The 23200-nt window shown below is 44.5% G+C and overlaps 1 protein-coding gene across 3 annotated transcripts in view; it reads left to right on the forward strand.

Annotated features, from left to right (window-relative positions):
• LOC126108851 (alpha-mannosidase 2) overlaps nt 1-23200 on the forward strand; it is an 880291-nt gene that overhangs the window by 691921 nt on the left and 165170 nt on the right. For all 3 annotated transcript variants that reach the window (XM_049914220.1, XM_049914219.1, XM_049914218.1), the window contains exon 11: nt 21958-22194. In XM_049914220.1, the coding sequence (XP_049770177.1) occupies nt 21958-22194 (237 nt within the window). The remainder of the gene's footprint in view (nt 1-21957; nt 22195-23200) is intronic.

Genomic DNA, 23200 nt, shown 5'->3' on the forward strand with positions numbered 1-23200 from the left:
GGATCCTGCAGCCTCGTCTCGATCCCTGAGTCAACACATGGGGACGTTTGCAAGACAACAACCATCTGCACGAACAGTTCGACGACCTTTGCAGCAGCACGCACTATCAGCTCGGAGACCGTGGCTGCGGTGAACCTTGACGCTGCATCACAGACAGGAGCGCCAGCGACGTTGTACTCGACGACGAACCTGGGTGCACGAATGGCAAAACGTCATTTTTTCGGACGAATCCAGGTTCTGTTTACTGTATCGTGATGGTCGCATCCGTGTTTAGCGACATCGCGGTGAACGCACATCGGAAGCGTGTATTCGTCATCGCCATACTGGCCTATCACCCAGCGCGATGGTATGGGGTGCCATTGGTTACACGTCTCGGTCACCTCTTGTTCGCGTTGACGGCACTTTGAACAGTGGACGTTACATTTCAGATATGTTACGACCCCTCATTCGATCCCTGCGAAACACTACATTTCAGCAGGATAATGCACGACTGCATGTGGCACGTCCTGTACGGGCCTTTCTGGATACAGAAAATGTTCGATTCCTGCACTGGCCACCACATTTTCCAGATCTCTCACCAACTGAAAACGTCTGGTCAATGGTGGCCGAGCAACTGGCTCGTCACAATACGGCAGTCACTACTCTCGATGAACTGTGGTATCGCGTTGAAGCTGCATGGGCAGCTATACCTGTACACGCCATCCGAGCTCTGTTTGACTCAATGCCCAGGCGTATCGAGGCCGTCATTACGGCCAGAGGCGGTTGTTATGGGTACTGATGTCTCTGGATCTATGCAGCCAAATTGCTTGTAACTGTAATCACATGTCAGTTCTAGTGAAATGTATTTGTCCAATGAATAATCGTTTATCATCTGCATTTCTTCTTGGTGTAGCAATTTTAATGTCCAGTTTCTGAAAGTATTTGTATGGAGTGTAGCAATGTATGGAAGTGAAACATGGACGGTAAATAGTTTGGACAAGAAGAGAATAGAAGCTTTCGAAATGTGGTGCTGCAGAAGAATGCCGAAGATTAGATGGGTAGATCACATAACTAATGAGGAAGTATTGAATATGATTGGGGAGAAGAGAAGTTTGTGGCACAACTTGACTAGAAGAAGGGATCAGTTGGTAGGACATATTCTGAGGCATCAAGGGATCACCAATTTAGTATTGGAGGGCAGCGTGGAGGGTAAAAATCGTAGGGGGAGACCAACAGATGAATACACTAAGCAGATTCAGAAGGATGTAGGTTGCAGTAGGTACTGGGAGATGAAGAAGCTTGCACAGGATAGAGTAGCATGGAGAGCTGCATCAAACCAGTCTCTGGACTGAAGACCACAACAACAACAGTGTATATACCCATTTGAGCACTTTTTTTTTTTCAAAATACTGCTTGTTGCGTATAAGTATCGTCGCTCTCAAAAGGTAGATCGGTGCTGCAATGTAATTACTAGAACTGCTATCGCCTGCGCTCCATGTTTCATAGCTTCAGTCACTGTACCAGATCTTTGATAAAAATTGTCATGCATCTTAAACTCATACGCTGCACATAAAACTACACACATCAAAAGAAGTTTTGCATCACCTCGGTTCAGAGAGTTCCGAAACATGTACAGAAAATTGGAATTTAGATCAAGATGAACATCATTTTCGCCTTTTCTTTTTTTTGCTGATGAAAACCACACATTGCATGTTGTACCACCATACAGCGAGACCTTCAGAGCCGGTCCAGATTGCTGTACACACCGGTACCTCTAATACCCAGTAGCACGTCCTGTTCCATTGATGCATTCCACTATCCACATGTTCATCAAGGCACTGTTGGTCCAGATTGTCCCTATCCACAACGGCGATTCGGCGTAGACACCTCACAGTGGTTGGTGGGTCATGTCGTCCATAAATAGACCTTTTCAATCTATGCCAGGCATGTTCGATAGGGTTCGTATCTGGAGAACATGCTGGTCACTCTAGTCGAGCGATTTCGTTATCCTGAAGCAAGTCATTCACAAGTTGTGCACGATGGGGGAGCGAATTGTCCTCCACGAAGACGAATGCCTCGCCAATATGCTGCCGATGCGGTTGCACTATCGGTCGAAGGATGATGGCACTCACGTATCGTACAGCCGTTACGGCGCCTTCAGTGACCACCAGTGGCGTACGTCGGCCCCACATAATGCCACCCCAAAGCAGCAGGGAACCTCCAACTTGCTGCACTCGCTGGACACTGTGTCTAAGCCCTAACTCGTGCAGGTTGCCTCTAAACATTGAAAGGTGGCTACTCTGAGCCACAGCGCCAGAGATTGCGCCAAAGAGTATTTTTCCGTTCCCTCCACTGGGGCTGTTGTAGTTCAGAGGTTGCCGTGGGCAGTGCTTGTTGAGAGGATGTCGATAGCAGTACTACTTGAGAGGATGTTGTGTGCAGTTGTTCTGTTGGGCAAAACAGCAGATGCTGTTCGATTGGGGATGTTGTAATGATCACATTGTATTTTTCGTCAATATATATGAAGGTAACAAAAAAAAATTTTATTTCAAATTTCCTAAATAACAATGCCTCTTGGTCACAGGTTCAGTCAACAAAGCATCTGGCTTGTGTTCATGTATTAGACTGTAATTCTGGTTTCTGTATGCAATGATAGTATTTCTGGTTTTTTAATTACTTTATTGTAAATGGTGTTTAAAATATCGTGTCGTATTGAGGAAGAACCGTGCCAGATGTGTACGTTGAATCACACTTCCACACACAGAACAGTTACACTTGTGCTTTGTTGTTTCGTAGCTTTTATAGTTGCTGGGAACTTAATTATTCATTTTATTCTGTGTTGTTATTCAATGCAGTCAGGTTGAGTACTAATACTACTCAGGGCCAACCGGTTACGAGACTTTGTAACCGGACATACAGCTGTTGTTGTTGTGGTCTTCAGTCCTGAGACTGGTTTGATGCAGCTCTCCATGCTACTCTATCCTGTGCAAGCTTCTTCATCTCCCAGTATCTACTGCAACCTACATCCTTCTGAATCTGCTTAGTGTATTCATCTCTTGGTCTCCCTCTACGATTTTTACCCTCCACACTGCCCTCCAATGCTAAATTTGTGATCCCTCAAACCATGTCCTACCAACCGATCCCTTCTTCTAATCAAGTTGTGCCACAAACTTCTCTTCTCCCCAATCCTATTCAATACCTCCTCATTAGTTACATGATCTACAGTACATACAGCTACTAAAAATATTTTCATTTATTTAATTAAGCCCCCATGCAAGATGTCTCCGACGATTGTCTGGTTGAAGGCATATGCGACACTCATCGGCGAAGAGAACGTGATGCCTATCCTGAGCAGTCCATTCGGCATGTTGTTGGCCCCATCTGTACCGCGCTGCACGGTGTCAAAATGGTTCAAATGGCTTTAAGCACTATGGGACTCAACATCTGAAGTCATCAGTCCCCTGCACTTACAACTACTTAAACCTAACTAAGGAGAGCCCGCATCTCGTGGTCGTGCGGTAGCGTTCTCGCTTCCCACGCCCGGGTTCCCGGGTTCGATTCCCGGCGGGGTCAGGGATTTTCTCTGCCTCGTGATGGCTGGGTGTTGTGTGCTGTCCTTAGGTTGGTTAGGTTTAAGTAGTTCTAAGTTCCAGGGGACTTATGACCACAGCAGTTGAGTCCCATAGTGCTCAGAGCCATTTTTGAACTAAGGAGATCACACACATCCATGCCCGAGGCAGGATTCGAACCTCCGACAGTAGCAGCAGCAGCGCGGTTCCGGACTGAAGCTCCTAGAACCGCTCGGGCACAGCGGCCGGCTTGCACGGTGTCGTGGTTCCAAAGATGTACCTCGCCATGGGCGTCGGGAGTGAAGTTGCGCATCGTGCAGCCTATTGTGCTCAGTTTGAGTCGTAATATTACGTCCTGTGGCTGCCCAAAAAGCATTACTCAACTTGGTGGCGTTGCTGTCAGGGTTCCTCCGAGCCATAATCCGTAGGTAGCGGTCATCCACTGCAGTAGTAGCCCTTGGGCGGCCTGAGCGAGGCATGTCATCGACAGTTCCTGTCTCTGTATCTCTTCCATGTTCGAACAACAGCGCTTTGGTTCACTCCGAGACGCCTGGACGCTTCCCTTGTTGAGAGCCCTTCCTGGCACAAAGTAACTATGCGCACGCTATGGAACCGCGGTATTGACCGTCTAGGTATGGCTGAACTACAGACAACACGAACCGTGTATCTCCTTCCTAGCGGAATGACAGGAACTTATCGGCTGTCGAACCCCCTCCGTCTAGTAGGCGCTGCCCATGCAAGGTTGTTTACGTTTTTGGGTGGGTTTACTTCAAATGGTTCAAATAGCTCTGAGCACTATGGGACTCAACATCTTAGGTCATAAGTCCCCTAGAACTTAGAACTACTTAAACCTAACCAACCTAAGGACATCACACACACCCATGCCCGAGGCAGGATTCGAACCTGCGACCGTAGCAGCCTCGCGGTTCCGGACTGCAGCGCCAGAACCGCACGGCCACCGCGGCCGGCGATGGGTTTAGTGACGTCTCTGAACAGTCGAAGGGACTGCGTCTGTGATGACTCATTTTTGTTCATTTTGCCCTAAAAATTAAATTGTTATGTTTTCTTAATTTAGGCAACCTTTATTAACAATCTTTCATGAAATATCGATACTAAGAATTTATATTTGAAATGAAACCAGCAATTTCGCGCGTGCAATATGTAACTAGAAACAAGAAGAAATGCATTATTCATAAATAAATAATGATGAATTTTGCAGTAAAATGACATCAGCACCACCCTCCCCATGCCTGCCCTGTTGCGTACCTACCTAGCAGACATGTTTTCAAACAGCTGCAGCATGAAACGGTACGTTTCCGGACATGGGTTCCTGTTCAAAATATGATGTATTCAATCCACTCCACAAGCCCTAGAGATTTGTAATGGGAATTTCCGAATACCCTGTATTGCCATTCGTAAATTCACATATCTATAAAATACCTGTATGCTTAACATTTAACATCTTCAACTTTCGTAGTCCTGTGATCCTCAGTTGCGTGGAGTATTACGGTATATTCATAATTTTTACTTATGGACCGTCTGACAGCAACTGAATAAAACACAATTTTGGTGCCATACGCGTTTCGCCTTTATTTTCTGCAAGGTATCATCAGTGGCCTGGAGTATGTACATATGTTTGTCACTGTACCTATAGGTTATAAACAGTTCTGATGGTTCGTATTTCCTATTAAGTAGTAATATTTTGAACTGTACTTACAGGTTGTGTGGTCAATTTCTTACACATTACGCTCCTATTCCATTTGTGGTGTTGTTCTTCTTCTTATGAATGCCAATTTGCGGTTTTATTCCCACATTCCACAGCACTATGAACTGAACGCTTGTTTCAGTGCAATGTTTTGGTTTCTGTTGCCGTCTGTCAAATGTTTTGCCAAACATGGAATGTTATTGCCAAACTTTCGAGTGAAGTTATTGAAGTATCTGTGATCTGTTCGTGCATGCATTGTGTGTGTGTGTGTGTGTGTGTGTGTGTGTGTGTGTGTGTGTCTGTGTGTGCGTGTGCGTGTGCGTGTGTGTTTGTTTAGGTGTGATATAATTTTTTTGTACTGTGTTTGTGTGTTTTGGTGTGGTATATATATAATTTTGTTGTGGGCTCTGCTTATGCGTGTCTTGTGTGTGTTGTGAATGTGTGTGTGTGTGTGTGTGTGTGTGTGTGTGTCTGTTTGTATGTGTGTGTTTTGGTGTGATACAATTTTTTCTGTGGTGTGTATGTGTGTCCAGAAGGTGAAGGGGGAAGAGTTTTTTGTTGTTGTTTTGTTTTATCTTGTCGCCAGCCGGGGTGGCCGAGCGGTTCTAGGCGCTACAGTCTGGAACCACGCGACCGCTACGGTCGCAGGTTCGAATCCTGCCTCGGGCATGGATGTTTGTGATGTCCTTAGGTTAGGTAGGTTCAAGTAGTTCTAAGTTCTAGGGGACTGATGACCTCAGATGTTAAGTCCCATTGTGCTCAGAGCCATTTGAACCATTTTTTATCTTATCATTTCCTTTATTATGTGTTAGGGAGCCTGTGCTGATGTGTGTTTGTTCATTTATCACTTGTTTGTTTTCTGCTACGGCTTTCTGGATGTGGAAGTTTTCTTGTGTTTCTATAAGATGTTTGTCATGGTTGCTTATTCTCATTATTTTCATTTCTTGTTCCATGTTTGTAGGATGATGGTTATGGTGTTGTAAATGTTCTGCAAATATGGAATGGTTTGTTTCATACTTCCAACATCTGATATGTTCTTTGTATCGTGTTTCAAATTCCTGCATGCCATGCCTATGTATACTGCATCACAACTTTGACATTCAAGTTTATGTATTCCTGATTGTTGGAATTTGTCCCTCTTGGTTGCTGGCTGGCTTAGGCGTGTTTGGAGGGTTTGCCCAGGCTTATAAGCTATTTTGAAGCCCTGTCTCTTTAGGATGTTTACAACTCTGTGTGTTAGTTTGAGTGTGTAGGTCATGGTGTACCGTGGTGTTAATAGGAAATACCAACCACCAGAACTGTTTATAACCTGTAGGTACAGTGACAAAAATGTAAATTCAACAGCAAACATTTGTACATATTCCAGGCCACTGATGATGCCTTGCAGAAAATGGCACTAAAATTGTGTTTTATTGAGTTCCTGTTAGACGGTCCATAAGTAAAAATTATCAATATACCGTAATTAACATTTAATCTTCTTCGCTGACCTTAATATTCTATTCTAATGGCAGTATTGTTTCCAGCGAAAGCGAATGAAACTGAATTTCAAAGCAAGTAACTAGGGTGTGTTTTGCGAGAGTTCTGTTGCATAAATTGCTACCAGTGCACTTGTCACATTAATGCACTATGCTCTGTTAGTACGAGGGTTGACTGAGAAGTCATGCGTCCACCTTCGCAACTCTTCAACAGTTGGCAGAATTGGTATTCGGCAGGTACTGGCTTGTTCCGTTGCGTCTTCTCTACAGCACCAGTTGGAGGGAAGCCTTAGCACGGAACGGTTGTGTTGTTACAGCGATAAGTATGGAAACCTGCGATTTAAGCAACGTGCAGTCATTGAATTCTTGACAGCAGAAGGTGTCACACCAAAGGAGATTCATCAAGAGAATGAAAGCCATTTATGGTGATTGTGTTGATGTGAGTACTGTGCATCATTGGGTGAGTAAGTTTGACGATGTTGATGTGGGAACATCTGTCCTGTGTGACAAACAAAGAGTTGGACGTCCTGTGACAGCAACCACCGAGTTTCACGAGCAAAATGTTGACAGATTGATTCAGGACGATCGTCGTATCACCCAGAGAGAAATTTCTAGCACAATCGGCATTTCACGAGAACGTGTGGGTCACATAATTGCTTTGTTTGGCTGTCGGGAGATCTGTGCACCATGCGTACCCCGGATGCTGACTCCTGAAATGAAAGCGCACAGACTTTAAATTTGCCAGGAACTGCTCTTGCGTTACGAGAATGAAGGTGACGCATGTCTCCATTCAATTGTGACAGGAGACGAAACGTGGGTACACCACTACGACCCGGAGACGAAACGTCACTCTATGGAATATCGACAGAAAGACTCGCCCCAGAAAAAGAAATTCAAGATGCAGCGAAAAAAGTGGTCCAACTAAAACATTCATATTTCTTTACGTACTACACGAATATGTAATAAAAAATGGGGGTTCCTTTTTGAAAAAAACGCAGTTGATATCCGTTTGATGTATGGCAGCGCCATCTAGCGGGCCAACCGTAGCGCCATCTGGTTTCCCCCTTCAAGCTAGACGAGTTTCGTTCTTTTTGTAGTTTTTTCGTTTGACGCTTATTTCGTGAGATATTTGGCCCGGTCACGATCAATTGACCTCCACACACACATAAATATGTATGAGAATGTGTGTGTGTGTGTGTGTATGTGTGTGCGCGCGCGCCTGTCTATGAGTGGTAAAATATAATGTCGAAGAAAGATTGAAAAATATTTATTTTTTTATAAAGAAAACATTTTTATTACACTCACTTTGCTGTCACAGTTAGATGAAAACTCTTACTTTTAGCCCACATCGCTATCTACAGTTGGTCGACTGCTGCATTTTTTTTTTTCAAATAAAAGATAAAGTTGAAAAGGCTCGTTGACATAGATAAGTTTCTCCGAAAGTGAAGTGTCTCAGTGACGGGGAGCGAGCAAAGTGCTGTAGCGGCTAACGCCCTCATCTCGCGTTTGAGACACCCGGGTTCAGTTCTCGAGTCGACCATGCACATAACAGTTTTCTCAGTCATCCTAAGTCATTCCACGCAAATGCCAGCGTGGCTGTTTAACAGGGCCACAGTGGCTTCATTCCCCTCAAAAAAATGGATCAAATGGCTCTGAGCACTATGGGACTTAACTTCTGAGGTCATCACCCCTAGAACTTAGAACTAATTAAACCTAACTAACCTAAGGACACCACACACATCCATGCCCGAGGCAGGATTCGAACCTGCGACCGTAGCGGTCGCGCGGTTCCAGACTGTAGCGCCTAGAACCGCTCGGCCACTACGGCCGGCCCTTCCCCTCAAGTAATAAGAAATACGAGCAAAGCTGCATCTCCCATAATTTTAGCTGTGGACAGGGCGTAAAACAACAATCTTTCCTCCGTCTTTCTTGTAATGACTGGATACGAAATGAGCAAATTCAAGCTAGTCGCTCTTGTCAACACTTGTGTCCGAGAAAATAGCAGCTCGACAAATAGCGATCGGACTGTGGCACGTTATGTGTTTTTCTTATATATATATAAAGCCATTTTGACTATTTTTCGATCGTGACCGTCTCAAGAAATATGTGTAGGTTTTTTTAAATTACCGCTACCTGTCACAAACTTTGTCGACTGCTGTTTCACTTATCTATTTAGCGACTTGTTTCGAGGGTTATACCTCATCTTCAGGCTAAATGGCATTACAAAATCAACTTTTCAATAAGGTCATACAGTTGTTGTAATGCCATTTCGCCTGAAGATGAGGTATAACCCTCGAAACATGTAGCTAGATAAATAAGTAATACAATAGTTGACAAAGTTTGTGACAGGTAGCGGTAATTAAAAAAAAAACCTTTACATAATATGTGTTTATGCTATGAGCATGCATCCAAGGCCGACTGTAGTCTGTAGGGGTGTAGACTTCCAGCCACCTGGTGGCACACGAAATTGGCAATTTTCACCATTAAAAAAAAGAATATTGGTCGTCTGTCGTAACAGTTTCTTTTGAGCCATTCCTTCTGCCTGTTAAAAGAACTGGGTAGGTTTCGGCACGGCGGAATGGACCATTCCCTCGTGAGTGATATAGGATGGCGATAGGGCGTTTCAACTCTTTTTTTCATTGTGTACTCGCTGACCTTGTAGGTTTACGAGTGGAACCCATGAGGCTCCCGATAATTTTCGTCTTGTGTTCGACTCCCGACCAGCGCTATATATATATATATATATATATATATATATATATATATATATATATATATATTGTCTGAACAGGTCATGAAGGCCCAATGGTACCGACCATATATATATATATCTAAACAGGTCATGAAGGCCCAATGGTACCGACCATATATATATATCTAAACAGGTCATGAAGGCCCAATGGTACCGACCATATATATATATCTGAACAGGTCATGAAGGCCCAATGGTACCGACCATATATATATATCTGAACAGGTTATGAAGGCCCAATGGTACCGACCATATATATATATCTAAACAGGTCGTGAAGGCCCAATGGTACCGACCATATATATATATCTAAACAGGTCATGAAGGCCCAATGGTACCGACCATATATATATATATATATATCTGAACAGGTCATGAAGGCCCAATGGTACCGACCATATATATATATCTGAACAGGTCATGAAGGCCCAATGGTACCGACCATATATATATATCTGAACAGGTCATGAAGGCCCAATGGTACCGACCATATATATATATCTGAACAGGTTATGAAGGCCCAATGGTACCGACCATATATATATATATCTGAACAGGTCATGAAGGCCCAATGGTACCGACCATCTGAACAGGTCATGAAGGCCCAATAGTACCGACCATATATATATATATATCTGAACAGGTCATGAAGGCCCAATAGTACCGACCATATATATATATATATATCTGAAAAGGTCATGAAGGCCCAATGGTACCGACCATATATATATATATATCTGAAAAGGTCATGAAGGCCCAATGGTACCGACTGACCGCCGTGTCAATCTCAGTCCTCAGGCGTCGCCGGCTGCGAATACGGATGGTACGTCGTGGGGAGCGGATCGAACCGTCCTACTTCGCCTATATCGGTCGATCGTCCGCTCAAAGCTGGATTATGGTAGCTTTGTATACTCCTCTGCACGGCCGTCCATATTACGCCGCCTCAACTCTATACAACTTCGGGGGTAACGTCTTCCGATCGGAGCGTTCTATACTAGTCCCGTCGAGAGTCTTCATGCTGAAGCCGGCGAATTGCCACTAACCTACCGGCGATATATACTGCTTTGTAGGTATGCCTGTCGGCTATTGTCATTGCCCGACCACCCGTCTTATCGTTCTTTTTTTGACGACTGTCTCGACCGTCACTACGGGTTGTATGTATCTGCCCTGCTACGCCCTGAAGTTTGCATTCTTCGCCTCCTTCAGCACCTTGATTTTTCACTCCCTGCAACCTTTAGAGTGGGCGAGAGCCACACGCCACCTTGGCTCCAGGCTCAGGTTCGCGTTCACCTTGACCTCAGCTCGCTCCCAAAAGAGGTTACCCCAGCTTCGGTATACCGCTCCCTGTTTGTCGAACTTCGTTCGAAGTTCATTAATACGATCTTCATTTATACAGATGGCTCTAAGACCAGTGACGCTGTCGGGTGTTCTTTTATTGCCGGGGCACACAGTTCCAAATACCGGCTACGTGGCCATTGTTCGGTCTTCACAGCTGAGCTATTTGCGGTTCTTTACATCCGCCTCCACCTACATTCTGCTTATGTCATCTGCTCCGATTCCCTGAGCGCCATCCAGAGCCTCAGTGATCCGTATCCGGTTCACCCTTTCGTGCACCGGATCCAACGCTCTCTTCAGCAGCTGGTGGACGACGGTTCTCCGGTTCCCTTTTTGTGGGTTCCTGGCCGTGTCAGTATCCCTGTGAACGAAACTGCAGATGCCGCGGCCAAGGCTGCGGTCCTCCAGCCTCGGACAGCTTCTTGTTGTGTGCCTTCATCTGATTTTAGCAGGCTCATTTGTCAGCGCATTTTATCGGTGTGGCATGCCGATTGGGCTAAACTTACTGAAAACGAGCTTCGGGCCTTGAAACCTCTCCCCACGGCTCGGACGACATCTTCACTCCCTTCTCGGCGGGAGGAGGTCGTTTTGGCCCGGTTAGGAGTTGGACTCAATTTTTATATTGAGCAAGCAGTAAAGTAAACAGAAGAAAAATTCGGAGTAGGTATTAAAATTCATGGAGAAGAAGTAAAAACTTTGAGGTTCGCCGATGACATTGTAATTCTGTCAGAGACAGCAAAGGACTTGTAAGAGCAGTTGAACGGACTGGACAGTGTCTTGAAAGGAGGATATAAGATGAACATCAACAAAAGCAAAACGAGGATAATGGAATGTAGTCAAATTAAGTCGGGTGATGCTGAGGGAATTAGATTAGGAAATGAGACACTTAAAGTAGTAAAGGAGTTTTGCTATTTAGGGAGTAAAATAACCGATGATGGTCGAAGTAGAGAGGATATAAAATGTAGACTGGCAATGGCAAGGAAAGCGTTTCTCAAGAAGAGGAATTTGTTAACATCGAGTATAGATTTAAGTGTCAGGAAGTCGTTTCTGAAAGTATTTGTATGGAGTGTAGCCATGTATGGAAGTGAAACGTGGACGATAAATAGTTTAGACAAGAAGAGAATAGAAGCTTTCGAAATGTGGTGCTACAGAAGAGTGCTGAAGATTAGATGGGTAGATCACGTAACTAATGAGGAGGTATTGGATAGAATTGGGGAGAAGAGGAATTTGTGGCACAACTTGACAAGAAGAAGGGATCGGTTGGTAGGACATGTTCTGAGGCATCAAGGGATCACAAATTGAGCATTGGAGGGCAGCGTGGAGGGTAAAAATCGTAGAGGGTGACCAAGAGATGAATTAAGCAGATTCAGAAGGGTGTAGGTTGCAGTAGATACTGGGAGATGAAGAAGCTTGAACAGGATAGAGTAGCATGGAGAGCTGCATCAAAGCAGTGTCAGGACTGAAGACAACAACAACAAAAACAACAACAACACGAATTGGAGACTGCCGGTTCAGCCATCGCCATCTGCTGACGGCTGCGCCGGCGCCGTTCTGCCCATGTGGGCAATTGCTGACGGTACGCCACACACATTTTAACGTCCTGTCCGAATTTTAATACACTGCGCGTTGATCTTGGCCTGCCATGTACTCTGGATGACATTTTAGCGGATGACCCGGGAGCAGCTGCTCGCGTTCTTCGTTTTACCCACTTGACAAACCTGTCTAAGGATATTTGATTATGCTGTTTTCTTTTAATCCCTTGCCTGTCAATGTGCCTTTTATAGTGTTGTCCTTTTTAGTTGCTGTTTTAGCCTTATGCCTCGCAGTGCATTCATAACTTAGTCTGGGCGCTAATGACCACTGTAGTTGTGCGCCCTAAAACCACAAAAAAAAAAAAAAAAACCGGAGGGGCATGTGGTCGTCAGCACAGCATTCTCCCAGCCGTTGTCAGTTTTGGTGACCGGTGTCGCTACTTTCGAGTCAAGGAGCTCCTCAGTTGGTCTCAAGAGGTCTCAGTGCGCTCATCTTGCCAACAGCGGTCACCCATCCAGGTGCTAGCCGAGCCCGACAGGGCTTAACTCAGGTCATCTGAAGAAAACCGTTATTGCCAGTGCGGCGAGGCCGTTGGCAAATATTTATATGCTTAGAGACCAGAAAATTTCGCGAAATTGGCGGTTTTTGCGAAATAACGCGAAATGGGCGATTTTTACGGAATAGCCTGAAATTTGTCAGTTTCTCGAATAATAAATGTTGTACAGGGTGGCGCAGGGGAACGGGAAATTTTGAACGTTACAGTTGGCAGCAGATGTTCGAAACTTTGCACAATTGATGTGAACACATTGCCATTTAGTAATCGTGGAGAATTGGACTGGTTTGGAACGGGCAGTAGCTGTGAGAGCGTTTTACAAAAATGGTGACAGTGCGACTGCCGCGCAGAGAACATTTCGACAGCATTACCAGCTCGGACGTCACGGACGTGTCCCATCTGCGTATGCGATTACAACGTGGGTGCGTAATTTTGAAGAAACAGGATCTGCCTTGAAAAAGAAACCTGCAGGTGGCATTCCAACGGTACGTACCCCAGAGAACATTGCAGCTGCTAGAGCTGCAATCGAGACAAGTCCTCGCGGCTCCGTTCGACAGCACGCATCTTCGCTAGGGATTAAGCGATGAAGCTTACGAAGAATACTGCACGAATTAGACTTCCATCCCTATAAGTTGCAGATTGTGCAACGCTTACGCGAACGAGACCCAGCGTCGCGTATGGAGCTTAGTAGCCAGATATTGGCTAAAATCAACGAGGACGCGAATTTCCTTGGTAACTTATGGATGTCAGACGAAGTCCATTTGCACCTGAACGGATTCGAGAACAAACAGAATTTTCGTTATTGGCCACAGGACAATCCTTGTGAGTTTCACCAGCGACCACTACATAGCGCCAAGGTCACAATATGGTGTGCTGCATCATGTCATGGTGTTATCGGCCAGCCGGCCGGTGTGGCCGAGCGGTTCTAGGCGCTTCAGTCTGCAAACGCGTGACCGCTACGGTCGCAGGTTCGAATCCTGCCTCGGGCATGGATGTGTGTGATGTCCGTAGGTTAGTTAGGTTTAAGTAGTTCTAAGTTGTAGGGGACTGATGACCACAGATGTTAAGTCCCATAGTGCTCACAGCCATTTGAAGCATTTGTTATCGGCCTTTATGTTTTTGAACGTGAGGATGATAGTGCAGTGACACTAACATCCGCTCGGTATGTTGAAATGCTTCAAACATTCTTTACACCGAGACTGTACGAGTTTAATCTTAACTTCGAAAACATGTAGTTTCAACAGGACGGAGCCACGTCACACACTGCTCGACGATCGATGGCAGCAGTTGGTCAGTTGTTTGGAAGACGCATTATTTCACGTAACGGTGACATTGCATGGCCTGCGAGATCCCCTGATCTCAGTGTGTGCGACTTCGTCCTGTGGGGACATCTTAAAGGCAAGGTATACCGCACACGTCCTGCAACAATCCATGAACTGAAGGAGAACACTGAAAACGAAATCACTGCCATTCCCCAAGATTTGCTACACCGCGCATTCCAATGTTTTCATAACAGGCTGTTAGAGTGTGAACGCCGAATGGGATCACATCTTTCCGATGTCATCTTTAAAAAGTAAAGAGACACTTTTCGAAATTTTGATTGTAAAGACATACTGAATAATGGCATACTGAATAATTCACTTTCGTTAATAAATTACTAGTTTTATGCATTTATTCATGGAAATGACGTTATTTCGAAATTTCCCGTTTCCCTGCGCCACCCTGTATATATCTGAGGCCGACCGTTTACCGTTATTCGTAACTGATAGTCATTGAATACTGAAATGGCATTTACCTCCTTTGAGATTCGTGTGTAATCTGGAACTGACAGCTCATTTCCCGCGTAACGAACTATGATGTGACATCAGAAATAGCACCGAAATTGGCAAACAGTAACTGCGACATTGTGTAAAATCTCCTTCTGTGTGATGTGCGTTTACTAACGGGGATAGAAAAATTGTCGATTGCACAGTGAGAGAAGAATAATTTAATAATTTTGAAATTCAACTGTGCCCGCAATTTGAGGATCATTCTCCATGGAATCGTTAGTCGAAGCACACATAAGGGATTTACATTAGTGAGAGAGGTACGAACAGGTTATTTCTTGGTGCCATATTTCATGATTATCGTTAGTTTTACGATCTAGAAAAGAAAAAAAAAATCTGCCTCGCTTTAGATCGATGTCCAGCGGGCAGAGGGTTTCTCTGATGACCTGATCTGGACAAGGCTATTACTCCTTTTATGTTCTGGCCGTGAAATAGAAAAGTTAAAGACTGGCAAGCTCTTGAAAAGGATGAGAATTACCCTCTTAATTTTTACGTACGCGCAGGTGGCCACTTCCGACACGAGCCAGGAATTAATCCGTTTTCATTTATGCCTTCATCTTCTCTGCCATAAAAGACGCCACAGGACTATAACAATAATTATGCCCGCCGGTTTCTTCACTTGAATGCTTATTATTAAATAATGAACAGCCAAACTCCCATCTGCCCAAACTCTAATCAATGCTAAAAAAGTAAGAACAAGATCAATCTTAATACAACTACTGTTTTCGACAGAGATAAGATTCCATCCGGAACCGAAATTATTTATTGTAACGTTTCAGTTAGGGGGAAAAAAACCACCGAATTTGGCAAAAAATTACTTCTAACTTGACAACACAGAACACTGAATCTTGAAAAAAAAATAGCGCCGAATTTGCCAAAAAATGATACCGACTTTGGCAGAAAAGACACTAAACATCGTCAAAAATTACATCTGATTCGGCAAAACAAAACAATGAATCTTGCAAAAAAGCAGTGTCGAATTTGTCAAAAAATGATACCTGCTTTAGCAAAAAATGTCACCGAATTTGGCACAAAATGACACTGAATGTGGCACAAAATGACACTGAATGTGGCATAAAATGACACCCAATTTTGCATAAAATTACACCAAATTTGGCATAAAATTACACCAAATTTTTGCAAAAATAACACCGAAATTCGAAAAAACGCAGAAAAGGAAAAAACATGAAAACTGGCAAAACAGGAGGGTGCACACGCCCCGGGACTACCGCGAAATCCGGGAAAAACCTGGGAAATTTTTCATGCCAGAGAAAACCGGGGAAAACTAGACTTTTTTAGATTTCAGAGAATTTATCGTTGTTGGAGTTTTCGGGTAAATCTTTTGTAATTTTGACTCCAGAATAATACTGCTGCAGTAAAACATAAACGAGAGAATAACACCAAAATAAAACTGAAGTTGCAAAGAAAATGCGCCATTTACAGTTAAACACAGTGCACACACAAGCGTTTGCCGACAGCGACCTGTGTCAAAGATTTTAGGCCAAAGACTATGTAGTGCTTTGAAACAATAAACTGCTTTCGATGAGCGTGACGTCACAACTGTTTACGTTTCTAACACATCGCGATTGGTCCTTTGAGATGCTGTACTTTTAAAGTGATTTTCCTTTTAGGCAAAGTAAATTATGTTAGGTTTGAGAATGTGCGATGAATTTCTTGAATCACAGAGCGTTTGACTCTCATTCAGAATTTAACACTTCGAGGAGCAGCCGCTAAGAAAAATTTCGGTTCCAGAAAACCAGTTGTTTATGTCAATATTTAAAATTTTAGTGGCACGTTTGTGTTTGATATTTCTTAAAGGGCAACATACGCAAAAGAAGACCAATATTATATGAGAAAGCTTCCGATACACACGATCGAACAGCGGAGGAGTGGTACTCAAGCGTCAACTTTAGGTTACAATATCTCCGGATGTAATTAACATTTTACAATGCAACAAACGGCACTGATTACGTATTTGTTTATATGTTCAGATGTGCTAACAAAAATAACGTGGTTCCATTTAAAAAACGTAGGTTTGTGTTAAAAAACATACTTCCGTGCATTTTTGTATGGTTTGTATTAACCAATTACACTAGCCCCTCTCTTCACGTTCGGTCTGTGGAATCGATTCGTCAGTATTTGATGTTGTTTAAGAAATATATCCAGCGGTAATGTCAGGTGACTCACCCTATATATATATATATATATATATATATATATATATATATATATATGCTTATGTTAGTTATTCTCGACGTACACTGTGCACAGAAAATTGTGAGATACCACACAAATGAACCTTAAGAAAACTTAAGCGCAAGTTCTTTCAAATTTCACCACTAACTACATACGAAATCGATAACTAACTGGAAATTGCGCGCTTTTATATATTGCAGTAAAATCAACATATAATTGCACCAGTTACTTCCTTTTTGCTGCTTTGCACAACGTGTTTCGACAATTTGTTCTCATTTTCTCTTCCGCATCGAATTTATCAGGCGGTTCAAATGACTCTGAGCACTATGGGACTTAACTTCTGAGGTCATCAGTCCCCTAGAACTTAGAACTACTTAAACCTAACTAACCTAAGGACATCACACACATCCATGCCCGAGGCAGGATTCGAACCTGCAGGCAACAAGGGTCTGGCGCAGTTGTGAGATCGGTTACTGCTGCTACAATGACAGGTTATCAAGTTTTAAGTGAGTCTGAACGTGGTGTTATAGCCGGCATTCGAGCGATGGGACACACCATCTCAGGTAGCGATCAAGTGGGGATTTTCCCGTACGACCATTTCACGAGTGTGCCGTGAATATCGGGAATCCGATACAACATCAAATCTCCGACATCGCTGCGGTCGGAAAAAGATTCTGCGAGAACGGGACCAACGACAACTGAAGAGAATCATTCAACGTGAGAGAAGTGCAACTGACCCGCAAATTGCTGCAGATTTCAGTGTTGGGTCATCAACAAGTGTCAGCGTGCGAACCATTAAACGAAATATCGGCCATGTGGATTTTCGGAGACGAAGGCCAACTCGTGTACCATTGATGACTGCACGGTATAAAAGTTGACGCCTCGCCTGGCCCCGTCAACACTGACTTTGGACTGTTGATGACTGGAAACATGTTGCCTGGTCGGACGAGTATCCTTTCAAATTATATGGGGCGGATGGAAGTCTACGGGTATGAAAACATACTTAAGAATACATGGACCCTGCATGTCAGCAGGGGACTGTTCAAGCTGGTGGAGGCTCTGTAATGGTGTGACAGTGCAATTGGACTGATTTGGGACTCCTGGTACGTCTAGATACGACTCTGACAGGTGACACTTCCGTATACATCCTGTCTGATCACCTGCGTCCATTCATGTTCATTGTACATTCCGACAGACTTGGGCAATTCTAGCAGGACAATGCGACACTACCAGAATTACTACAGAGTTGCTCCAGGAACACTCTTTTGAATTTAAGCACTTCCGTTGCGCAACAAACTCCCCGGAAATGAATTTATTGAACATATCTGTGATGCCTTGCAATGTGGTGTTGAAACGTCCCTTTAGAAAAATTTATACATGACTGTGCTTAAACTGACACACAATATTTTTAGCGCAACGCAATCTGACTTTCAGAAATCCGTACAAAGGAATGGCCCTGATTAACATTAACCTGTATCTTTCACAAATCACTTACCTCACAAAAATCTTCGTTACTCGAACTACTCCAATGCAGCGAGCGCCACTACTGCCAGCTAAATAAAAGATTCAAACTACGGAAGGCACTAACTACTGATAGGCATAGTTAGCAAATGAAAGATTTTAATAGAGAACAAACATTGTATTTACCTTAATAGTCATAATATATATAGCAGTTCATAACATCCATTCTTACATATATCAAAACTCCGCCATCTCTCTCCCCACATCCACCACTGCTGGCGGCTCACCTTCAACTGCGCAACGCTACGCGCTGTTCACATCCAGCTGCCGCTGCCCAACACTACAATGGCAGACAACAATGCAAACTAGCCACAGACTGCACACAGCACAGCCAGTGATTTTCACACAGAGCGCTACGTAACGTTGCCAATAAGAAAACGTAAACAGCCTACTTACGTAAAGAAAACATAAACAGCCTACTTACATGGCCTAAAGAAAACATAAACAGCCTACTTACACTGTATAGAAGAGATCTTCACCCCCTTTTACTCTTACGGATTAATGGACAGCCATGCAGGACTCATGCACTGCTCATGACATTAGGCGAGTCCTTGCCACACCGTGTTGCGCCACTTCTGCGTGCTGGCAGGGGCCGTACACGGTATTAGGCAGGTTTACCAGCTTCTTTGGCTCTTCAGTGTATCTGAGCGTTTAACGTGCCATGTGTACCAGGTGCTGAAATTTCGATATGTTTGTCTTAGGTAACACATGGAGCATTCCTGGCATGTTATGAGAATTATCTACATGTACATCTACATCGACATGGATACTCTGCAAATCACATTCAAGTGCCTGGCAGAGGGTTCATCGAACCACCTTCTGAATTCTCTGTTATTCCAATCTCGTATAGCGCGCGGAAAGAATGAACACCTATATCTTCCCGTACGAGCTCTGATTTCCCTTATTTTATCTCGATGATCGTTCCTCTCTATGTAAGTCGGTGCCAACAAAATATTTCCGCATTCGGAGGAGAAAGTTGGTGATTGGAATTGCGAGAGAAGTTTCCGTCGCAACGAAAAACGCTTCTTTTAATGATATACATCCCAAATCCTGAATCATTTCTGTGACACTCTCTCCCATATTTCGCGATAATACAAAAAGTGCTGCCTTTCTTTGAACTTTTTCGATGTACTCCGTTAGTCCCATCTGTGGTGTCACCGCCAGAGACCACACTTGCTAGGTGGTAGCTTTAAATCGGCCGCGGTCCATTAGTACATGTCGGACCCGCGTGTCGCCACTGTCAGTAATTGCAGACCGAGCGCCACCACACGGCAGGTCTAGAGAGACGTACTAGCACTCGCCCCAGTTGTACGACGACTTTGCTAGCGACTACACTGACGAAGCCTTTCTCTCATTTGCCGAGAGATAATTAGAATAGCCTTCAGCTAAGTCCATGGCTACGACCTAGCAAGGCGCCATTAACAATTTCTAGAGAGAGTCTCACTTGTATCATCAGGAATGCTGTATACAAATGATGGATTAAAGTTAAGTATTCCAGCAGCTACGTACTTTTCTTTATAGCATTCATTACGTATCCTGTTTCAGACCTAAAGCAAGCCTGCGTGTGTAAACGCGTGCCTTTCGGTTACCCGTCTGCGTGGACTGGCTGTCTTGTCAGTCCACTACACTATCTGGTAAGGATCCCACACCGCGCAGCAGTATTCTAAAAGAGGACGGACAGGTGTAGTGTAGGCAGTCTCCTTAGTAGGTCTGTTACATTTTCTAAGTGTCCTGCGAGTAAAACGCAGTCTTTGATTAGCCTTCCCCACAACGTTTTCTGTGTGTTCTTTCCAATTTAAGTTGTTCGTAATTATAATATCTAGATGTTTAGTTGAATTTACGGCATTTAGATTAGAATGATTTATCGTGTAACCGAAGTTTAACGAGTTCCTTTTCGCACTCATGTGGATGACCTCACAGTTTTCGTTATTTAGTCATCTGCGACTTTTCGCACTATTCAGATATCTTTTCTAAATCGTTTTGTAGTTTGTTTTCATCGTCTGATGGCTTTATTAGTCGATAAACGACAGTGTCATGTACAAACAAACGAAGACAGCTGCTCACATTGTCGCCCAAATCGTTTATATAGATAAGGAACAGCAAAGGGCCTATAACACTGTCCTAGGCGCTCAGTCCGGAGCCGCGCGACTGCTACGGTCGCAGGTTCGAATCCTGTCTCGGGCATGGATGTGTGTGATGTCCTTAGGTTAGTTAGGTTAAGTAGTTCTAAGTTCTAGGGGACTGATGACGTGAGATCTTAAGTCCCATAGTAGTCAGAGCCATTTGAACCATTTGTTTCCAGTGTCGCAGTCATTGACAAGAATATTTATGTCGGACAAAATCAGAAAATTCGCAACAAATAACATCGAATGGGCCAGAAATTAAAACGATTTTTTCTTGTACTTGTTGTTGTTGTGGTCTTCAGTCCTGAGACAGGTTTGATGCAGCTCTCCATGCTACTGTATCCTGTGCAAGTTTCTTCATCTCCCCTTACTTACTGCAACCTACATCCTTCTGTATCTGCTTAGTGTATTCATCTCTTGGTCTCCCTCTAAGATTTTTACCCTCCACGCTGCAGTCCAATGCTAAATTCGTGATCCCTTGATGCCTCAGAACATGTCCTACCAACCGATCCCTTCTTCTGGTCAAGTTGTGCTACAAACTCCTCGCCAATGCTATTCAATACTTCCTGATTAGTTACGTGATCTACCCATCTAATCTTCAGCATTCTTCTGTAGCACCACATTTCGAAAGCTTCTATGCTCTTCTTGTCCAAACTATTTATCGTCCATGTTTCGCTTCCATACAAATACTTTCAGAAACGACTTCCTGACAAATCAGTTTTCGATGTTAACAAATTTCTCTTCTTCAGAAACGCTTTCCTTGCCATTGCCAGTCTATGTTTTATATCCTCTCTACTTCGAGCATCATCAGTTATTTTGCTCCCCAAATAGCAAAACTCCTTTACTACTTTAAGTGTCTCATTTCCTAACCTAATTCTCTCAATATCACCCGACTTAATTCGACTACATTCCATTATCCTCGTTTTGCTTTTGTTGATGGTCATCTTATATCCTCCTTTCAAGACACTGTCCATTCTGTTCAACTGCTCTTCCAAGTCCTTTGCTGCCTCTGACAGAATTGCAATGTCATCGGCGAACCTCAAAGTTTTTATTTCTTCTCCACGGATTGTAATACCTACTCCGAACTTTTCTTTTGTTTCCTTTACTGCTTGCTCAATATACAGATTGAATAACACAGGGGAGAGGCTACAACCTTGTCTCACTACCTTCCCAACCACTGCATCTCTTTCTTGCCCCTCGACTCTTATAACTGCCATCTGGTTTCTGTACAAATTGTAAATATCCTTTCGCTCCCTGTATTTTACCCTGCCACCTTCAGAATTTGAAAGAGAGTATTCCAGTCAACATTGTCACAAGTCTAAGTGTACAAATGCTAGAAATTTGCTTATGTGTACACGTATGTATGGTGAGTGTGTGGTGCGGTGCGCAGGTGCCGCTGGTGGTGCCGCGCAACGAGCCGCGCCGGCTGGTGCTGTGGAACTCGCTGGCGCAGCAGCGGCAGGAGGTGGTGGCGGTGCGCGTCACGACGGCCAGCGTGCGCGTGCTCGACCCGGACGGGCGCGCCATCCCGCACCAGCTGAACCCCGTCTGGAACCTCACCGACGCCGCCACCGCCGCCCCCAACCCGGCCGCCGGCGGCCAGGACCGCCAGGACGCCAGGTACTCGGTGAGTACCGGCCCGGCCCACACGTCACCTCTCTCTCTGCTAGGTACACTACTGGCCGTTAAAACTGCTACACCAAGGAGAAATGCAGGTGATAAACGGGTATTCGTTGGACAAATATATTATACTAGACCTGACTTGTGATTACATCTTCACGCAATTTGGGTGCATACATCCTGAGAAATCAGTACCCAGAACAACCACCTCTGGCCGTGACAACGGCCTGGGCATTGAGTCAAACAGAGCTAGGATGGCGTGTACAGGTACAGCTGCCCATGCAGCTTCAACACGATACCACAGTTCATCAAGAGTAGTGACTGGCGTATTGTGACGAGCCAGTTGCTCGGCCACCATTGACCAGACGTTTTCGATTGGTGAGAGATCTGGAGAATGTGCTGGCCAGGGCAGCAGTCGAACATTTTCTGTATCCAGAAAGGCCCGTACAGCACCTGCAACATGCGGTCGTGCATTATCCTGCTGAAATATACGGTTTCGCAGGGATCGAATGAAGGGCAGAGCCACAGGTCGTAAGACATCTGAAATGTAACGTCCACTGTTCAAAGCGCCGTCAATGCGAACAAGAGGTGACCGAGACGTGTACCCAACGGCACCCCATACCATCACGCCAGCATGGCGATGACGAATACACGCTTCCAATGTGCGTTCACCGAGATGTCACCAAACACGGATGCGACCATCGTGATGCTGTAAACAGAACCTGGATACATCCGAAAAAATGGCACTTTGCCATTCGTGCACCTAGGTTCGTCGTCGAGTACACCATCGGAGGCGCCCCTGATGCAGCGTGAAGGGTAACCGCAGCCACGGTCTCCGAGCTGATAGTCCGTGCTGCTGCAAACGTCGTCAAACTGTTCGTGCAGATGATTGTTGTCTTGTAAACCTCCCCATCTGTTGATTCTGGGATCGAGACGTGGCTGCACGATCCGGTACAGCTATGTGGATAAGATGCCTGTCATCTCGACTGCTAGTGATACGAGGCCGTTGGGAT

Source organism: Schistocerca cancellata, chromosome 11, assembly GCF_023864275.1.
Source record: "Schistocerca cancellata isolate TAMUIC-IGC-003103 chromosome 11, iqSchCanc2.1, whole genome shotgun sequence".
In the NCBI taxonomy this organism is placed as follows: Eukaryota; Metazoa; Arthropoda; class Insecta; order Orthoptera; family Acrididae; genus Schistocerca; species Schistocerca cancellata.